At 37.0% G+C, this 21,731-nt stretch overlaps 1 protein-coding gene across 1 annotated transcript; it reads left to right on the top strand.

The window, feature by feature from the left end:
* Window positions 1-1,213: 1,213 nt before the first annotated feature.
* LOC308226519 (coagulation factor XI-like) lies at window positions 1,214-19,751 on the top strand (the record flags this gene model as incomplete). The annotated part of the gene is given in 18 exon segments (XM_080628298.1): window positions 1,214-1,258; window positions 1,262-1,277; window positions 1,280-1,308; window positions 1,428-1,468; window positions 2,044-2,102; window positions 4,865-5,027; window positions 5,694-5,800; window positions 7,413-7,572; window positions 8,146-8,255; window positions 11,677-11,836; window positions 12,613-12,722; window positions 12,811-12,970; window positions 13,109-13,224; window positions 13,610-13,784; window positions 15,667-15,842; window positions 16,155-16,250; window positions 17,556-17,695; window positions 19,596-19,751. Coding segments are annotated over 18 exon segments (2,019 nt in total).
* Window positions 19,752-21,731: the final 1,980 nt, after the last annotated feature.

Raw genomic sequence — 21,731 nt, 5'->3', positions numbered from 1 at the left:
TTGAGGTTGGAGTTTTCTTGGGGTTTTGTTTATTAATAAAACAGTATTGAACTGGGATAACACTTCCTTATAGCTGAGCTGGAAAGCCTGGATGAGAAATGAAAATGAAGTAAAAGTCCTTGGAGAGAATTTCTGATCCCTTTGTGTCACCAAGTGAAATGCACAGACACAAAATAAGGAAAAAAAAATATTTTAATCGAATAATAGTGCAGGTTGAGAAGCACAAACATGAAAGTTCAGCTTGTTTCATCTATAAATATACATGGTAGGTTTTGTGATTACTTTCATGATTATGAAAATTCTGTAATTTGAAGTAAAAGTGATGATTTTTACAGAGCTGTAAAAGATTATCATCATTTTACAGATGAGAAAAGAGACACTAAGTGACATACCTGTGGTTGCACAGGAAGATTTCAGTCATGTTGACTGGAGCTCTCACCCAGAACTGTACTCCCATGATAAACACGTCACGGCCAATGGAAAAGCTCCTCTTCAGAGCTGAATGTGAGAGCTGTACAGGCATCTTAGTCTCAAGACATTTCATGGTACAGGAATAAACTATTAACGTGTCTTGCATTAAAGCCTTCTAGCACTCTCCGTTGTCACTGTTACGCATTAAAACAGAAAACAGCACATAGAAATGAAAGCTGCTGCACTGAAAATATTTGAGTCCTCTCCTACAAGCATGTCAGAACAAAGCAAATTGATACACAGGAGAGTATGAAGACTTTCTTTGAGACAGTTCCTCCGTAAGGAGGAGCTGAGGACCTTGCTGGCTCACAAGTCATGGACTTTCAGCAGACTCAAGATGCTCTTAGAAGCATAGAAAGGACCACAGTAAAACTATTTGGAAGATGTAGATGGGATAATCTCTGCAGAGTATTGAAAAGGAGGAATAAGAATTTGAGAAAGAAAAGACAGCAAAAAATACATAATTGAAGAATATAGCTATCTCTTTTTGCCAAGAGAATGTATCTAGAAAATGGTGTTACAGTAAGAAAACATAGGTGATGATTCTGTCCTTGGTTACAGAAGTTTCTTAATGGTGTCATTTGTTTGGGTCTGAGTCACCAGTCTTACAGATTTCATGCAGATTTCCCCCTGCCCCAGCTCAGGATTTACTCTTGAGATCTCATTCCCTGTTTATTTAGGTTCTTGCGCTAGTAGCAGATACTCTGGCTGTTCAGACCCAGGGATTTCCTTTTATTTTCAAATGTCATCAAGAGGCAGATCTTCAGCTGATGTGAAACCTGGGCATTGATTTCAGTGCAGTCTGGATATGTATGCTTTGAAAATGGCCCAAGGTCAGTAACAATATTGACAGAAAGAGTACCCATTCAAAGTAAACATTAAAGATAAGTTAGCACTGCAGGCATAGTTATATTTAACATAAAGTGTTGACTTCTTTTTTTTTTTTTTTTTTAAATCATAAGCTTTATCCATTCATCCAGACCTGCTGTATGTTCAGGTATGTAATCATTATTGCAACTTCGCAAGTGATATTCAGTGGAAGGTTTTCATAGCCGGAAGACAGTGTACATTGATCGGTTTATGGGTTGTGTTCTGTGGTTAATTTATTTGATTCTTTGGTAACTTAATTGCAGCGTACGAAGAAAAGAAAAGGTTTAAAATTCATATAACATATACCAGAAGCAGTGAGTGCAAGTTATTTGTTTGCTGTATTGATAATAGTACCCACTTAACTAACAGGACAGAGTCAGGATTAATAATGGCATTTTGTTGGAATATTGTTCCCAGTCTAAGCAAGAATAAATATTCAGCTGTAAAACAAAGCAGAAATTCTCTGAGTGCCTATAAGCTTTGCTTGAAACCATAGTAAAAATAAGCTTTTTTTTCTCTTATAAGTTACTTTAGATACCACTCGACTGCATATCACAGCTGTAATTTGTAATTCTCAATGTCATTTTGAATTAATGGCATTAAGTACAAGTGTAAATCAGTGATATGCCTTGTGGTACTTTATAAAACTAATTATACATTCTTTATTGAACGAATCCTAAAGAATGATTTTGTGTTTTTTAGGATGATTGGGATGTATCAGACTTTTTATTTCATTTTCTTACTTGCTTCCGTTTACAGTGGTAAGTAAATATATAATTCTTAAGATAGGCACACAGAGTAATGCAACTCTTCTAGAGGGGGAGATGATGAGTAACTACAGTATGGTCATCCAAGAGCTGTCTTGATTCTGCTGGGTTGTGCTCAGTCAAGTTTGGGTAACTCACATAACCCTGTTGCTTTAATGGAATGTTATAACAGGGCTTTACTGACATTGCCCTGTTCACCCCTCATGCTGTAACCTCACCTAGCATGCATGGGGCCATGCTATAGGTGATTTTCTTTGTCAGACTGAGACTGCATCCAGCTCATAGCTGTGAATTTGGTGTGATGTTCAGTGTCCTACAGCCAACAGCAAGATTAGCAGCTTTGGCAGCAGCATAGGAAGAGAGCCGTTTGCAGTAGATGGGTGTGCAGGAGGTGGGGTGGTGTCCCATACTTCTCGACAGACTTTGCACTAACCTGGTTCCCCCAAGCACAAATTACAGCTCTCTGAAGTTTTGCAGTAATGTGTGTTGGCTGTTGCAGGCTGCCGTGGCAGTGCTGGGGTAAAATGGCTGCCTCTTCCTGGCTGCAGAGGAACCTTAGCCCTTTCCCCAGAGGCTGCCCTCGGGGTAGGAGGCAGGAGTGATGCACTCAGCCCAGCCACCTCCCTGGGGGACAGCAGCCAACAGAGCTTCAGAGCCAACAGCCCTTTTTATATTTTTTAAACAAACAAACCCCACCACACTTGAGTCTTATTCACACATTCTGCTTGTGTGAAATTAAGGATGTAAAAAGTACCTAATAAACACCTACGTACCATCATGCTTGAAAGACGATTGCAGCACGCGTGAATAACTCCCGAACCAGTTGTTTTATTGTAAATGTTGGGGACTTTTTAAATTCTCTTGATACACTGGAACATCAGTGATTGTGTCTGTTTTTCAACGTCAATCTGTGTTAATGATTTACTTTGTTCAGTTAGCAAAAATCAAACTACAAAATTGCCTTGCATTTCCCTGAAGTTCCATGTGCTGAGCTGATAAATTCTGACTCAGGCCTAGCACAAGTTTGTGTTCAGTAATGTATTAACTGTTTTCTTGGAGGACAATTTGATAACAGCTTTGTAGCAAATTCCGTTTGATAAATGTAGTATTATTTAAGGAAATGTTTTATATGGCTTAAAATCTCAGCAAAACTAAAAGTTTGGAACATTTCTGAGGCCTAGGAAACATAATTTTATTAAATTACAGTTTTCAGAACTTACAGTTTTACATAGTTTTACAGTGTAAATAAATATTTTTTGGTGTTAATTTATACTAGGAGAAGGTAAATAAGATACAAAACGTCTGATAAAGCAAACAATTGCAATATTATTTTCTTTTGACTTTAAAATTCACTTAGAGTTTTCTAACAGAAAATGCTTTTCTGTTAATGACAAAGTTGGGTGAAGAAACTCTACTGAGACCAATAAATACAGATTTTTAGAGAAAGATCCTCAAAGTACAGACACCAGAAAATTTTGAAGCATATAAAATGCAAATTTTGTATTAACAAGAAATCTTTAAATATATTAGTGTATCTTCCACATATGCCTAATAATTCTTTTTTTTAGGTAAATTACTTATTTTACACATGTACGGGAAACATAGAATTACCTAAATCTAGTTTATAATCACATTAACAAATAAAATTGGCTTGTTATATTTTAAAACTGTAAAATCCAATATGATTGTTCCATTTGTTTTCATTTCAAACAGCCTTTGATAAAGTAGAATCACTTTGTAGTAACAGATTAAGCAGCTAAATAAAATGCTTTCAGTTGGGTGTCCTCCCATTCTGTAAAAATACAGGATTTTCTCTTTATCATTTAGCTAAGGAAAAACACTTTTGTAAATAAAGGAATAAAAATTGACATATTTGCCAATTTGCTACCCCTTTGGAGGGCAAAATACGAGAAGAGAGTGGGCTCCTCTGGAAAACCAGCCCTCCTGTGTGTTTTAATATGGAGATCTTGCAAATACCTTCAGTTTGAAAAATAGGAACAGGTTGCTGTTTAGGTATCTTCAGTGTATGGCTCTGCAGCAAGAGTGGATTTCATTATAGAGTCTAATAAGAGCTTGATGATGAGTTCCTGTAGATGCAAGGTAGTAGTTGGGCTCATTTTTATTCTGGACAGTTCCTGAGATACCACTCCTGTAACAGCATTTTCTTTATTGTGAAACAAGTCAGAGTGGGTTCAGGGTGGATATCAGGGAGCAGAAGGTACACAAATGCTGGGAGCCACTGAAACTCTGAACAGTAGCACTGCCTGGGACTCTGGTCTCAGACCATCCCTAAACAAAATAGGACATGCAACTTGCTGATTCTTTTTTGGTCTCTGTGCCTCCTTCTGGTATTCCTTTTAATGGTGCTCCGTATTGGTTTCTCTAAGGAGAGCTTCTGCTCCTCCTGAGATCTGCCATGAGAAGGTCTCTTCCTCTCTGCCACGCAGATCTGCCTTGTGGCACATCCTGCTGCTCTGGCTTCTGCCTTGGCTCAAGCTGCCTTGTTCCAGTATTGGATACAAGGCAGGGAACAGAGGGGAGACACCTCAGAGAGCTTTATTTCCTCAGGAATATAGACAGAGTGAATAAGACAAAGATAAGACTCAAAGGAACTGTGCTACTCATCCTCACCCTCTTCTGCTGGAGTGTCTTAAAAGCAAGGTCAATGATAAAAAGGATCAGTGGCTTCTCCCTCTCCTGGTGAACTCTGGGTCTCTAATCTCTTATAATGTACATATTTTCTTATTCTGTATCAGAATGTGTGACTCAGATCTATGAAGATACATACTTCCAAGGAGAAGACCTCACTACAGTTTTTACACCAAGTGCCAATTTCTGCCAAGTAGTGTGTACTTTCCATCCCACCTGTCTGCTCTTCACCTATTTGCCAGCAACATGGACTAAGGATCCTGAAAAAAGGTAGAATGTTCATATTCACATGGCTTGTGCTGGTCTCCAAGTTTAGGAACTTGGTAATGTTTTGACAGAACACAGGCACACAGGGAAAGGTAAAGGATTGCCATGGAAAACAATGTCATGTGTCTTTAAAACTGGTGATCTAAAAGAGTATTTGCTTAAATTCAAAAGATAAATTGTGGTAATGCCCAATCTTTCACACTCACATACCAGCCGTTTCAAGGAAACAAAACTGACTGTGCACTTCCTCCTCTGTGCCATGTGTTTATTGTTGGGGAACAATGTGAGCCATTTCGTATCTCCAGTGATCCTTGCTCCTGTATCCCACTTTCTCTCTCTAGCATTTTTTTCAAATAATAAAGAACTTCAGCAGCCTGAGAGGATGAGGCTGTCGTCTCTCTCTATGGCCACTGCATTTCTGTCCTCCAAAACCTGGGAGCTGCTTCTGGCTTTAATGACACCTCTTGGAGCTCTCACATACGCTGAGTAAACTCACCTACCACTAGTGCCAACAAAGCAGATGCAGCTCTACCCTATCTTTCTCCAAACTGTACTTGTCTAATCTTTAGCATTGAGGGATATTGGGCAGTCTGCATTTCATCTGAGTACCAATTATGAAAGTCTGTGCTGTACTGCAAAAGCTATGAATTCCTGCATTTTAAAACACAGGTTTTCCTGCTATTTGAAAGACAGTGAAACAGAAATGCTGCCAAAAGTGGATATGGAAGGAGCTATCTCTGGACATTCTTTAAAACAGTGTGACGTCCAAATTAGTGGTAAGATATGGTTATTCATGTTTATGTATTTTATGCTTTCTATCATATAGCAGATATCAGAAAATTAATGTTTTGAAAGCAGGAATACAGTCAGGAAAGCAGCCAAGCAGTATTTTGTTATGTTCTTTGCTAGATCTCTTTCAAACACAGCTTACAAAATCTTCTACTGGTTTCACCCTTCAGCCCCAATTATCCACCACCAAGGATCCCCAGAAAAGGTAACAGGGAAATTATGCTCCTGGGGTCACTGCTTCATTTGCTAGAGGCAGATGGGAGCACGTGCTTTAACTAGTAGCTCCAGTTCTAAAGATTAATTGACCACTACAATTCAACTCCAGCAAGCTGCTCATGGTGTCCTGCTTTACAGCTTTGTAGAGCAGACGTCCAGCAAAGCAGAATTGCACAGTCACAAAGTGCTATTGTTACCTTCATGATTCTGTGCAATAATTTATTAGCAGCTCAATCTTTTGGTGTATGTGTGCTATGCACAGTCTTAGTGTCAGCATGCCATACCTGCAAGTTACCAGCAGGAGTATATAAAGCCTATTAAATGCCTTGTTTTAAATATATTTTAAATTTCTACCTACATAATGATGTCATTAAGAGAAGATCAGCTTTAAGCTTTTATCTGCAGTACCAAGCATAGCGTGATACTGCAGAAAAACAGAATAAGAATGCATTTATTCAGTTTCTGACTTTGAGACCAAATAGTGTCTCATGGGTGTCAAGCTAATTCTTCAGTTTTATAAGTATAACACCTCAATATTGCAGGGTTAAATGGGTCTTTCTTTATGCAAGTTCTCTATTGCAGCTATTGACAAATCAGTTGTGCTTGCTTCTTCTGGCCACTTGCCTTTCGGAGCAGTCAGGACTTTTAAAAGCTTTTTCCTGCCAACATCCTGTCACATTCATATTTGTGAGTAGCTTTGGCCCAGCAAAATAGATTTCAATGGGATGTTATTTGTTATGCTATATAGACAAATTGATATCACTGGAGTTACTCTAGAATCAGATTAATGTCGCTAAAAGGGAAATCTACCCATATATGTTTAAAAATACCTCCAGTGTTCGGCTAACTTGTGCTCTGTAAGGAGACTCCACTGACCATGATGCAACACATGCATCCGACATGGGGAGAAAGCTATTTCAAACCCCACAGACCCTATTCTCCCTCTGTAGAGTGTAAATTACATCTTCTGACTCAAATGGGAGATGTCTGTTGTTTATGATAGCAGAATTCACCTTTAAACTGCTCTATGAATTAAGAAATGAGAAAGTATGTTTTAGTATTAATCCCGAGTTCTTGTTTTGCTTAATGCCATATTGGTCTCAGCCGTAGCTATCAGAGCTCCTCTTTCATGTAGGCAGAGGCGCTGTCAAAGTCTGCTGTTTTTTCCCTCTGACATGCAGTACCATACTGTACCTACACTTCTGATTTTGTTACCAAAAGGATATGTGAAATATGATGTAACTGAAGTGAGCATGGGAGGTGGAATCTGGATTGTGAGGGCTATGTCATATGAACTTCTATCTTTTGGGCAGCTTGGGATGCAGGTTGGGGAGGAGAACAGAAGCATGTTATCAGAACTTGGTCTCTCTTTTTTTTCCACAGCTTGCAGTCCAGATGTCCACATAGGACTGGATATGGAAGGGCAAATTCATGATGTTACTATGACTGACAGCTATCAACAGTGTCAAAAAAGATGTACCAATGACAATCGTTGTCATTTTTTTACATATGCCTCAGAAACATTTCATGATGCAAGCTTTCGGTAAGCACAAGTTTGATCCCTTTCCTTAGGCAGTGCTGTGCTTTGGTAGTGTAGATTTCAGAGCAGTCTAAGGTGTGAGAATTTATTCAAGAAAATTATTTCTCCTGACTTGTCATCCTTGCAATGTTTTTTCAGACTTACAGACAGGAAAATATCTGAAGTAAATGAACTTTCATTTTCCATTGGTGAGAAAGACAAACTTCATTATCATAGCACTGAATAAAATCAAAATCTTTTGGAGATACTTACATGCAGATTACATTGCTAGGTGTGCAACTCTGTTGGTCCGTTAAAACTTGCTGTGTTTATTGCTCCGAAAAGAAAACTATCAGAACAGCCAGAGACATTCTTTCATTTTTATCAGACCTATATTTGAGCTGTTTATCTGAACAATTTTAAAAGTTAAGCATTGTTCAGCTAGTTCTGTTCCTCATTTGAAGTTTGTTGTGGAGAATAGAGATTGCTCTGGTTTATGGCCAGAACATGCACGTGGAATTATGGGGCCAGGAGGATGGTGTAGAGCAAGGAAGATGGCCTGCTGTCTTACCACTTTTTTTATTCTTTGTCACTCAGTAAAAAATGCTTCTTGAAACATACCAGTGTAGGAACTCCAACCAGCATAAAGGTGCTTGATGAGGTTGTGTCTGGATTCTCTTTAAAACCATGCCAGCTTTCTGAAATAGGTAACTATTTAAAATCTCTGATTCAGTTTAGTTTTAAGGGTTGTGGATGACAAGGTGCAGTCTCTCTCTGACATTTGTCCTTTGTATAAATGTTTCATTATGTAAAATCATTCCAATATAAACTTATTGTTGCAAATATAGTTAATATTCTCAGGCACAAAGGAGGCTCAGATCTTTTTTATTTTCCCATTTTATCATTTGTCTTACACAAACAGCTCTCTGCTTTGAAGATCTAAAGAATTCTTTCATAAGATTAACTTGATGAAATTACATGTTATCTTTGTAACATGGATACAAAAATGAAAGATAAAGTCTCATCAAAGTCAAAGATCAGAAGACTATAAAGCTCTCTAAATTCTGTTTGTATATCTTGTACGTACTTTGAAATTGTTAATGAAGACCTGCAGCTTTCTAATACAACTGGCCAATACAGAGGGATGCATCTGTGTTTTGCGGATGATTTGTAATGAAAGCAGTGTTTGTGCTTGTTCCTGCAATCATCACTCAGGCAAAACTCTCAAGTGTAAGATCAAACATTGTGTATTATACCTTCTTATTCACTATTTAAACACCTTTAAAAAAAGAAAATCTACCTCCACCTTGCCTTGCTGTGTGGTATTTTCCCTTCTTAATGATGATGATGTTCTGCTCGATATAGCCTTATTTTATCTCACAGATAATCCATTTCTTCCATATAAATCACATTTTGTAGACACTGCATCTTTTTTTCTATATCAATACATTTCCTTCAAATTCTGTTAGTCATACTGCAGGAATAAACCTTGGAAACTATCAAAAAAGTAGTTTTGTTCAGATCTTAACAATGAAGACACTTCATTTTTCTTTAAGTGTGAAGAATGATAAAAGAAAGAAAAAGGTTTGTAAGGAGAAGAAAACAAATTAACTATTCCCTCGCTATATATATGAGAGAGCATGGAGGGAAGATTAGGTCTTTTTCTAAACTCTTGATTAAAGATATACTAGAAAGACATGTATTTGTGGTCAAAAGAAAAATCACAGGAGATTACCGCTCACTGGCTTTGAGAGGAATCAGAGAACTGTGGCATATGCACAAACAATATGATTTTAAGATAAAAAAAAGAAATCGAAAGCCATTTGAGACATTACTGAAGATGTTTATGGTTTATGACAATGATGATAAAGCAGTAATGATTCGTCACAAATTAAATTAGGGTTCTTGAAAGTACATGGAGGTCAGTCTTGTTCCTACCAGTCTTTCTTTGCTTTCTATGTCTAGAGAGAAAGGCAAGAGGAGAGAAAGAGAAGGAATAAACCATGGGATCATAGAAGCATACATAGTACTATTGGATCAAGAGGTCATCTGTCCTAATCCAAGGCAGATCACTTATACTTATCCAGATAGAAATTTATCAAATGCAGTCATTAAATCTCAATGCTGCCTTCTGCCTTGTTGTGTTGCAAATATCTGAAATGAGTTTATTTAAATAATTCTAGGTTTTTTTCTGACTCTATTTAGGCTGACTAGTCCTATGTCATTTATGTTCTAGTGTCCTCATTTCAAAACAAGACATTTCTCCTATCAAAGCTTATGGAATCACAGCAGTCCTCTGTAAACACCAGAAGTTAAATTATACCAAAAATATTAGAGATTACTTCAGTCAGATTCTAAGGCCACTGAAATCATCAATATGGGATATTTGTTTCCTGGTTTGCCATGCCCTCTCTCCTCTGCTCAGTAACACTAATATTGTCGACCATCTAAGTGTAGTTTGTTTTCATGAAGAGGACAAAGTTAAGAAAAGGTAGCTCTTTAGCCTTTCTTGTGCCGTTCGCCATTAGCTTTCAATCTCCCCTGAGCAAAACCTGAGCTCCTTTCTTACTGCTAACTGAATGGCATTCTGTGTTTCAACAGTTTGCTCCCTCCTATCTGGCTTTTCATTTTGTGCCTTTGCCTTTCTGATTTTGTCCTTAAACACACATGCTATTGCACATCTGTATTTCTGTTCTTTCAAAGTACATTCCTTGAGTTCACTGAATATTGAACAAGCAATCACTGAACATAACCACTGAGATCATGGGTTAGCTCCCTGAACTTCTGGATCCATATTTATGCTTTAAATATAATTTCCTTTAGAAACTATTCATTCTCCTGATTTCAATTTCCCCTTAACACATGGCATCTTACCTACTAATTCTCAGAATTCATTGACCCTTATTTTCTAGTGTCCTGATCTTTTTTCCTGTTTTTATTGTGTAATTACTGTCCAGTGTTGTTGTCCTTCCATACTTATGTTTTTTGAAAACATCACCAAATTAACAGGAGCCACATTAAGCTCTACCTTCCTTTTTACTCTTTTTCCCTTTTTGTTGTAAGATGTTCCCAGTATTTGGGAAGTGCTGTCTTGTCTACTGTAATTTCTGTATGGCTGAAGTTCTCTGCTGCCATAGTTTTGTGTTTGGATAATTATATTGTTTTACTGTCCTGACAGCTTGATAGTTTCAAGAAACATCCTCCATGTTGGTGCTTCCTTTTTTATCCTCTTTTCATTGTTCCACTGGGATTTTAGCTAAGACTTCAAGTATGTCATTGGAGGAGGCAACTCATTTTTCTCTTTCTAAACATGCTAGCATTTTCTGTAGCTGCTATATAGTCTGGTTGTGTGAATTATCCTGCCAAGCCTCTGCTTTGTTATTTTGGTAATGTCAGAGGGTAGACTACATTACTCCTGCTCATTCTGCCTACTTTTCAAATAACATTAAATAAAGTGTTAAAATGATAATCTCATTATTTTTCTTCTAATCTTCTCATGATCCTTTTAGATATACCCATTACCTTAATTATTTAGGCTTTGCCTAGATTACAACGATTTGTTCCTAACTGTGAATTTATACGCTGATCTCCACTGCTCCTAACTGAAAGTATTCCCTATTAGATCAACAAATCTGTATTCTGTCTGAAAAAGGGTAGATTTACGTTAGCTATAAGGAAGAAATTCCTCACTGTGAGGGTGGTGAGCCACTAGCACAGGTTGCCCATAGAAGCTGTGGCTGCCGCATCCCTGGTGGTGTTAAAAGCCAGGTTGGACAAGGCTTTGAGCAATGTGGTCTAGTGAAAGGTGTCCCTGCTCAGGGCAGGGGTGTTGGAATTAGAAGATCTTTAACGTCCCTTCCAACCTAACCCATTCTGTGACTTTGTGATTTCTCCTCTTCTCTATATGAACCTTATCCCCACTCAGCAGTCCTCTCCATGAGTTTTCACACTCAAAAATGTTCTTGAGAAATAATTTTTGGTTAAAATATGGTGTTATTTTTCTAGCTTATCAGTCACAAAGGAAGGAAGATGTGACTAAGGATTGAAATTAATAATCTGTAAGCCTTAATCTTCTGATGACACAATGAAATGTTTGGAATTTTCATATTTTGTTCTTGTTTTATACAGACTGTCAAATGGACATTTTTGAAGGTCAAGAATTTTCAGGAATGAATATTACAAGTTTCTTCACTCCAGATATCTCTGTCTGCCAAACTATTTGTACATATTTTCCAAAGTGCTTGTTCTTTACATTCTTTACCAGGGAATGGCAAATAAAGTCACAAAGGTGAGTATGATATCTAACTTTAAATTTCTAAGTAGACTTTAAAAAAAACCCATCCATATAGTCTTTTTCTTAACCACTGTTTTCTTTATACCTGTGGAATGTTTTGTTAAAAGGTTATTTTCGGTAAAGCACAGTTTTTTAGGTTTTGGATTTATAAGTTTATAATTTTCTGTGGGCATTTAATCTGTTCTCCAGTGTGATCAGGGAAGAGCTGCATATCTAGTGCTAATCTGAAAAGAATTATACACATCAAAGAAACAGTGATTGCTTTAATGACTTAAAGCTGAATTTTGTGAAGTTAACAGAAAAGTCATCTGGTTTCCCAGCAGTATTATTTACTTGAAAAGATTTTTGATAAAGTTAACAGGTTTAATAATATTTCTATCGAGCTTTCTTCTTTCGTACTTAGTAGTGAACATAGGTAAAAAATCTACATTCTACACAAAACAGAAGCATAAAATTTCAAAGGAGTTTCAGGGAGAGGTAAAAGTGCGATGGCATGTACCACCTAAAATCACCACTTCTACATTTGTGTAAACGTTGTACAACCTTTAGTAGTACAGTCATCTGCCATTTCACAAAACTGCAAAAGCCCCCTCAATTTAGTGTAAACTAGTGAACTTAATTGAATGCATTTTCATATGAAATACTTTAACATATAGAGACTTGGGAGAAAAAAACACATTTAAGAAAGAATGTTTCCTTACCAGTACTTAAACAATGAATTTCAGAATGTGAGAACAGATTTAGTTATTATAAAAAGAATTCCATTTTAGAAATCTTTGCCTTCTGAAGACATCAACAAGTGGTATACCAGAGGCGCTTATTTCACGAGAGAATGCTGTATCAGGCTTTGGTCTCCTAAACTGCAGAAGATCATTTCCTGGTAAACAATAAATTACAATAAAAATACTAATTTTGAATTAATCAAATTGATAGACTTTCTGATGCTTGGAATGCTCTCATTCTTACAGCCTGCAATTCTCGCACTTACATGCATATGAACTTTTTGGGAGATGAACTCAATGTCACTTACACTAAAGGACACAGAGCCTGTCAGCAGGCTTGCACAGATGTGATCCGCTGCCAGTTTTTTACCTACTATCCCCTCCAAGATGCATGCAATGAGGAAAGGTGAGATATATCTTTTAAAATGTTCAAAGATTGCTGAAATAATCATTGCACAGACTTGCAATGTGCAATGGGGACGCGTGTGTTCCACATGAAAAGAAAAAAAGTACAAATGGAATTTTTGCATGAATTCGTTGGCAGAAAGTGTGAGTGTCACCTAAAAATGTCCTCGAATGGCTCTCCAGTGGAAATAGTACATGGGCCAGGAAGGATCTCTGGATATTCACTAAGGTTATGTAAAAAAAAGGCCAGTACTGGTAAGTAAAATTTCTTTCATGTAAAAGAGACAGTGCTTAACTGACGTCATTACAGGAGGCCAAAGCCTCTTTTTTGTTGATTTGGTTTTTGTTGTTCTTTTTTAAGTGAATTGGTTGCAGTGTCCCAGTGAGATGCCTTGTAAAGTTAAAGAGGACTCTGAAAATGTGACATTGGCTAGGTCTGCACATTTTAAATGATAACGATAACACTTTGAACTTGGTTTCAGTAGACTTTATGATAATAAATGTCCTAAAGGTTTTAAACTGCATCAGGTATCACTTTCTTTGCAAAAGATTGATCCTTCTTCAGGGATCAGCAGCAGTCTTCATTTTTTATTGGTGAGTGCAAATTATCTTTAAGCAAAGTTTTCAATTATTTCTCTAGTGTGTATGCAGCATTCTGCAAGAACTATTAGGATTGTTGGAGGAACAGACTCTGTTCCTGGTGAATGGCCGTGGCAAGTTAGCCTGCATGTGAAGTTGTCTCGTCAGAGACACCTCTGCGGGGGCTCTATCATCAGCAGCCAGTGGATTCTTACAGCTGCTCACTGCATCATGAGGTGAGGCCTAAGTGTAAATGTACAAATAAACTCCAAAATGCCATCCAGCATGAGATCAGCTGAGATCTACCTTTCAGAAAGATAAAAATGAGGACTAGAATAAAATAAACTGTTTTAATGCAACCAAAAGTGAACTTCTAAGGTAAAATATTAATATCCTTAATGTAACTGGAACTCCCTTTGTAAAATAGTACTCTACTCCTGATGCTAAATTATTTTAATGAATATAGATGAAATTCTAAAGCAGATATCAGAAACCTATGGAAACTTAGACATTCTCATGTGATATAGGCTTCTTACTGTAATACTGAAAAATCTATTGTTAGGTTATTCCGTTTCATAAACTTCAAATTACTTATCTCAGAGGTTTCTCCATGACACTTGAGAAATGGTACCAATCTGATAGCTTCAACAGCAGGGTGCAAGTTAACTGATTTGATCAGGACACAAATCTCTATGGGGGTCCAATTAGCCTTATTCTGGTACCTGAGCTACCCATCTGCATTATATGAAATATCCAGATTCCAATTGTTCTGGATTTCCTTTAACAGTGTTTTTGGTTGGATGGTTGGTTGATTGGGTACTTATTTTTTCCTAAAATCTATCAATCAGTCAGTTAATAACCTATTTTTAACACAGATTTTAGCATTGATGAGTATAGTCTGTATTGTTAATTGAATTACCATCAAATTTGGGTCATGAAATTACTTGTGAAGATATGATTTGTTATGCAGATGATTAATTTACTTTGTTAGATCGTCATCACCTGTAAACTAGATTATCCTGTCATTTACAGAATAAAAGGTGTAAAGCTATAATGCAGTCTGATAGGGAGAGAAGGGGTAGGTAACAGATAAAATGCTTCGAAGAGGATGTTAACCCAGCAATCTGGTCCAAAATTTGGTATTTTTACTTATACAGTGTAGTATGTTACCCATGATGGTATTGCCAATACTTTGCCTCCAGTGGCAAACTTTGTGGAAGTTTCTAAAAAACCCTGTATAAAAAATATTCTCTACCTGCTATCCAGTGTAGAAGTTACCAGTACTATAAAAGGTAAAGATAGAAGACATGTTTGCAAAAGAAAAAATAAAAAATAGACTTTGTTAATTGTAAAGTATCAAGCCTAACTGATATTTATAAATGTGTACATAAAATCTTCAAAAATTTTTGAAAGTTTAAGATAAGTTTTGCATCCTCTTTATTGCATATACCAAAAATTCTAGGTAGCCTTGATGGTAGAATATCACAGTGAAATAGCCCTTAAACTTACTCAAAAAGTAAAGTCAGAACCACAAAGATTACCTGGAACTTGTCATACAGATCTATGATGTTACGCTTTATATTTACTTGGCTAGAGTAATTTTCCTAACAAATAACTGTCAGGATAGACTCTACTTGAATTTTTATTCCCAACCCTGTTTTCATTACTAAAAAAGCTATTGTGTTGGAATGAAAGAAAGAATCTCATGTATTACTTCAGGGTTTGCATTATGCCCTTCAAAATAGTACATATATCTATGTGTATGTGTGTGCATAAGTATATATATATATGAGAGGAGAAAAAGAGAAAATAAAAGAAGGCAGAAGGGCAAAGAGGATGAAGAAAGATCAGGACAATGAGAGTCTGAACATAAAGGAGAAAGCTGATGTGCGAATGAAAATATGAATAGTGAGAGGAACAGAAAGAAGTGGAGGGGATGGACAAAGCAAACCTTTCTTTTTTTTTATTTTGAGAGTATGAAAATAAAGAATTGAAACAGTAACCTCAGTGCTGTTCACTGCACACTCAGGAATAAGGGAAGATGTTGGCATCTGCACGCAAACTCTAAATCAGTGCAAGTCTTCTGCCACAGACTGACTGTTTGTCTTTTTCCCTCAGTCTTGAGAATCCCAACATTTGGCGTGTTTATGCTGGTATTTTAAAACAATCTGAAATAAATGCGGATACGCCCTTCTTCAAAGTGGAAGAGATTATTGTTCATCCTCAGTATAAATACGCACAGACTGGATATGACATTGCTTTAATGAAACTTGATAAGCCTATGAATTTTACTGGTATGTAGTGTATTTCAGAGGAATTCTGAAAATGTGCAGGGTCACACAGGGCTGGCATTGGTATGGATGTGCATGATGCCTGGGCTGGCTTCCGTTAACGTGCAGTTGCTGGGGTTTGAGGAGAATCTCATTCTTTTGGCTTTGAAAAGAAAATGGGTGGCTTTTATTTATATTTATTTACTAGAATGATATGTAGTGCAAGGAACAAAGCATAATATGCAGCCTATCTTCAGGGACTGTGTAGGTTGCCCACAAAACCTTAATGTTGCAGTTGCCTTTGCTGGTCAAACTAATATTTCTATTGTGTTTTAGATCTTCAACTGCCTATTTGCCTGCCATCGAAAGAAGACACTAACGTACTTTATGCTGACTGTTGGGTAATTGGATGGGGTTACAGAAAAGAAAAAGGTACAGATAAATATTTAAACACTGAGTTCTTTTACTTGCAAAATTCACACCCCCTTTTTTTTAAAAAAAAAAAAAAAGAAGGAAACCTATGTTCTTTTGTTAAAGAAAATGCTACATGTTCTTGGGTAGCATTATTGCTATCTGGCTAACACTGTAATATAATTAATTAGACTGTACTTCTATTAAGACATCATAAAACATACATGAAAGATGAAGTTACCGTTAAATAACTCCACGTTCTGACACAGAAATTGGATTTTATAAATTGATACAATAATTTGGAATGTGTAAGAATGCAACCTTAAGCATATCTTGTACAACCCTCAAATACTTTTTCTGAGGTTCTATCTTAATCTACTGGCAAAGACCAGAATATATCTGGAATGCTCCCAGCTGAAAAAAGCCAACAGTCTTATCATTGTACTGTAAGGTTTTGAATTACAGTTTGTGCATAACCCATGCTTCTCTTTTTTTACGCTGATTGTATTCATATGACTTTAGAAATTGCAGATTGAAGTATGTTGCTTTTATGATTCTGAAGGTTGATTATAAACAATGCCAATAACTTTGATTTTTTGGTAGTACATGGGATTTCAACTCCTCTGATTTTACATGGAGGTAGGCCAAACAACTGTTAATTATCAAAGTATGTTTTTGCATGTATTTATTTATATTTTTACGTGTGTAGTGTATATATATATACACACACCTATTTAAACAGAGTTCTTTCCTTTATACACCTTCCTATTTGAAGGTTAGAGTCCAATATGAAATCAAACAAATTTAGGGAGATATCATATAGGCTGGTTTTTTCTGTTAATTTCTAAGAATAGGATGCTCTAAAATACTGTTATTTACTCTACCTGCAAATTTCTCCATCCTGTAAACTACTAGGGCATGGAGCGGCACCGATTTGGCAAATGAGAGATTCCAAGTCTATTGTGACACATTACTAAGAAATAATTGTTAGTAACACAAAGCAATACTTTTGATGACAATGCTCCAAGGGCCACTGTCCTGAAAGCCATACTCATACAAGGATTCACTGCAAATCACAGAGGAATTCTGAAGTTTGCTCAGACATGAGTCGTAAAAAGGCATTACGAAATCATTCAAATTACCAGACAGCTCACATTGTTTAGTAACACAAAAAAAGGAAAATCAGTGTCATGAACCTCTAACAACGCTCTAAAATCAATGGCCTCCAACTTTGCAATATCACTGTATGGGGATTTCTAGAGTTTAGTTTAAAATTTAATTTTGTTAGAAGCAAATATTTCTCTGTTTATACCTCCTATTCCGCAGGTCGTGTACAAGATATTCTTCAGAAGGCTACTGTTCCCCTCATGTCAAAAGAAGAATGCCAGGCAAGGTACCGAAAACACAGAATAGGGGACAAAGTGATCTGTGCTGGCTATGATGAAGGTGGAAGGGATGCTTGTAAGGTAATGAGGCAGTATATAGTCATATATTCCAACTATTTATTCAAATATATAACTGAATACTGTGATTTTTTAATTATCATTAGAAAAAATATGGTTATCAATAGAGCTTGTAATTAACTTGTCACTTTTGCATGTCAAAAGCACTGAAAATTAATGTATATGGAAAACATTTCTTATGTGATGTTGAAATCATGGTGGATAGATTCTATAGATAAAAAAGTCTGAATGTGTATAGATATATCTCATCTATTTCGGGAATAAGCCAGTATTCCTTTGGAGTATCAGAAATCCAAAGAAAGCAAGTATAGTATCTCAAAGCATTTCTCCAATTCAAACTGGTTTTTTTTACTTGATATGAAATACAGTACATGAAAGCTTATTTTAAGGCATCCACTGTGCACAAACCAGAAGGGAGGATGCTAGCTATGCTACTAAAATGCATGGGGAATGGAACACTAAAGACAACAGACAGGTCTGCTCATTATTAGAGTTCAAAATGGCACAGCAGCATGAGTTTAGTGATCTGAATTCTCTGCTCAGGTGTAAATTCATGCAATTCCATTAATTCCAATATTCTGAGTTAATTTATGCAAGAAAAGATAGTCTGATTAGTAAGACTGAATTCTCTGCTGATACAGTATTTTCACTTGAAGCGTTTGACAGTTAACATTTTTATGTTAAAATGTTACTGTTACTGTAGTTGGTATTGGGTAATTAGGAGCGAAAATACTTTGATGTGGGAAGTAATTTTTTCTCTATGCCAGTTAAGCTTTCTTTATGTGATGCATTGTACTAGAACATGGAGATGCTGCTTTATAAAAATAACACACTTGCTATTGTCTCAACAACTCATACCACCTATACTGAGCATTATGTTATGTTCAGAAAGATCAGTTAGGAATAGGAAAAGGAAGAGAGAGAGGTGTTTTATCTTTTGAGAGACAGAGTCTCTCAAAGAGAGATTCTGTAGATTCACTCCAGATTCTGTAGATTCACTGTAAATCCTGTAGATTCACTCCTCCTTAGGTAGGAATAATTTGGCTCCTTCCCAGTTACGTCTTCATAACTGATCCTTCTGCCTTTTTCTTAGAAGGGCGGTACACGCTACTTGTAGGCTTGTAGAGCTATGAAATTTGTATGGACTAATTCTTTCATATATCATACACTGAAATTCATGAAAAAAGGAATAACATGTGTTCCTGGACCTTGCAAATGGTCGTTTGGGGCCAGCAGGTCAGTTTCTAGTAAGGCCCTAAAGAAGAGACACTTGACTTGCTGAGCATGGTGTGGATGAGGGAATCTGTTCATTGTTTTCAGAGACACCTTATATGCAGAAAGATGATGGATCTCAAATATATACATTGGCGTTTTGGTAAAAAGTTGCCTTAACTTTATTAAGGCAAAAGAGGAGAAGTTGCCTTAACTTTATAAAGGCAAAACCAAACTCTGCCTCTGTTTGACAGACAGAGTCTCTCAAACAAGATAAGCCACACAGACAACTACAACCAGGTTGTATACTGCAACCAGGGTCGTAAGAGAAAACATTGGCAAGTTTATTGTATTTCTCACTTGTGCATGTAGTATTCATTGGGTTTTAAATCAGTGTATGTAGATAAATTAAAACAAATAAAGAAAAAAATAAAAGGTAGTTTTGAACCTTTGATGGAAAGTGGAAATTTTTTGCAAGAACTGGAAAGTATTTAGGAGTCAATTTACTAGAAAAACAGAAAAAATGAGTCAGTACTGTTTCAATTAGTCTTAAGGAAAAGTGACTGAAATCTAGGCAGGTATGCTGGTGTTTACATTGAATGATACTGATTTTAATTAAGACTTTCTGTGAGAGAGAAATATTGAGGAGTGCTCTTCCTTGTGTTCTCTGTCTTTTTCTGCTCTGGCACAGGGGGATTCAGGAGGGCCGCTGTCATGCAAGCATGAGGAGGTGTGGTATCTGGTGGGCATCACCAGCTGGGGCGAAGGATGCGCTCGCCGCAGGCAGCCAGGTGTCTACACAAAAGTTGCTGATTATTCAGACTGGATTTTAGAAAAAACTACATAACATGGGAGTGATCGACTGGCTCAACGGGAGGTAGTGTGGAAAAATAAGCAGCAATGTGATGAAGTGTATTAACATTTTTTAAATGGTATTTCTTGTTAGCCTGGAATGTAAAAGATTTGACTGAAAAACTAGAAAAGCAGGAATGAATTAACTTTGACTTTATTGAATAAAAAGCAGTAATAAAAATAAACTCTGTGGTCACTGATTCGGCAGGGGAAAAAACCCCATATATCTGAACTATAGGTTTCTTCTGTCCTTGCTAGCGTAAAATGGGATTAGAAGAGTTTGCAGGGCATGTATGGACCTAGGAGCTGGAAACTGCTTCTGACTTTTGGACACAGTAATAGAGATTTCTCTCCCTTGTCTGAATTTGGCTGAAATGGGACAATTGGTTACAAAGTTACTAAGGGGCTTGCAGAAAGGAAGATGAGCCATGAAGATGTCTATACAGTTGTATAAACCTTGCTTCTTTATGGAATTCACCAAAAACATGCCAGTACTAACTGAGAAAACAAAAGCAGAGGCCTAGGCAAGCTCTTCAGCAACAATTTTGCAAGTATGGTAATAGCGCTGTCTTTCACTTATATTATTCTAACATCTGTGAAAACTTCTGTGGCAAGAATGATAATGTGGGTCTAATTCCCTTGGAGCAGTATATCCAGAAAGTCAACAAGAGAATCATCCCCTTTAGGGACATCATATGTCATTGCTCTTTAGCACAAGATATTTTTATTTTCCAGATCCCTAGCTGTCCTTTATTAAAGAAACAGCTTTCTCCTTTTCCTTTGTCTCTTTTTTTCCTTTTATCCTTTCTCCTTATTTTGTGTCAAGTAGCAAACATTATTTGTGGCCAAAATTAACAGTGAGAAACAGCAGTTAAAAATTTATTACTTTCCAATAGAAAGAAGCAGCATTTCACACTGTATCAGAAAGGTAGGTGCAGGATATGGCATTGTCTTTGCCAGTCTTAATGAGCTTGTTTCCTAATCATCTACATTACATGAATTGCTGAAACTGTGTTCTAGAGCACTATTCATGATTGCCACACAGCCACCCGGGATATGTTGTGGAGATAAAGAGCAGGAGTGGCTTTACAAGTAAATGAGGTAATAGAAATTAAACGTATAAAACTTATGGGAGAAAGCAATCAAGCTGCTGAAAATGACTTCTCAGTTTACCTTTTGATGCTTTATTTGCAAATAACATCGAGAAAAAATGTAATTTCACAACTACAAGCTTACAAACAGTTGTTTTTGTGCCTAACTGCCCAAAGAGCCCCTGGGGCCAGAGCGCTTCTCAGGGTGTGCAGTACTAAGCTGACCTCAGCCAACAACACACTTGAAATTCCAAAGCTGCATTCAGAGGCTTGGGGTTTGGTTTTGTTTGTTTGTTTTTAAAGAATCAAAATTTAAAGCAGGGATAAAAACAGTCTAAGTGTACCAGGAGGGGAGAGGGAATGGTGCTGCTGCAGGCATGTCTTCGGAAAGAAGGGCCCTGCCTTCCCTCCACCCTACATTAGGCTCCTGAGGATGGGGGATTGCATCAGAAAGTCGTGTGCAGTGCTGAACATCTCCCGCTTTGGGAATCCCAGTGCAGGCTGTGGGTGTTCAGAAAGCCAACAGGCAAAGTCTGACATGCGGTGTGGGGATTGGATCAAGGGGGAGAGGGAGGGCTTATCACTGTGCTGGGACCTTTCACTGGCACTACAGAAGCAGAACAGGAGATAAAGGTGGGAGCTGACATCCTTCCCATGCCCTGTTTAATCCACAACTGGTTTAAAATATCAGCAAACATCAGACATGCTGTCAAAAACCTAGAGAGTCAAATAAGAGACTGAGAAAGAATAGGAAAAAGAAAAAAAACCAACCAAATCCAAAAACAACACAGCAAAAGAAGAAAGATTCCTGACATTCAAATGTGGTTCTGTCCTCATGGGGAAGGAATAGAGCTGAAAAATGACTGCGGGAGAAACAAAGGAAT

The sequence above is a fragment of the Psittacula echo genome, assembly GCF_963264785.1.
Source record: "Psittacula echo genome assembly, chromosome: 1".
Taxonomy (NCBI): domain Eukaryota; kingdom Metazoa; phylum Chordata; class Aves; order Psittaciformes; family Psittacidae; genus Psittacula; species Psittacula echo.
Note: the sequence above shows the minus strand (reverse complement) of the source record. Positions and strands in the feature narration are given on the sequence as shown.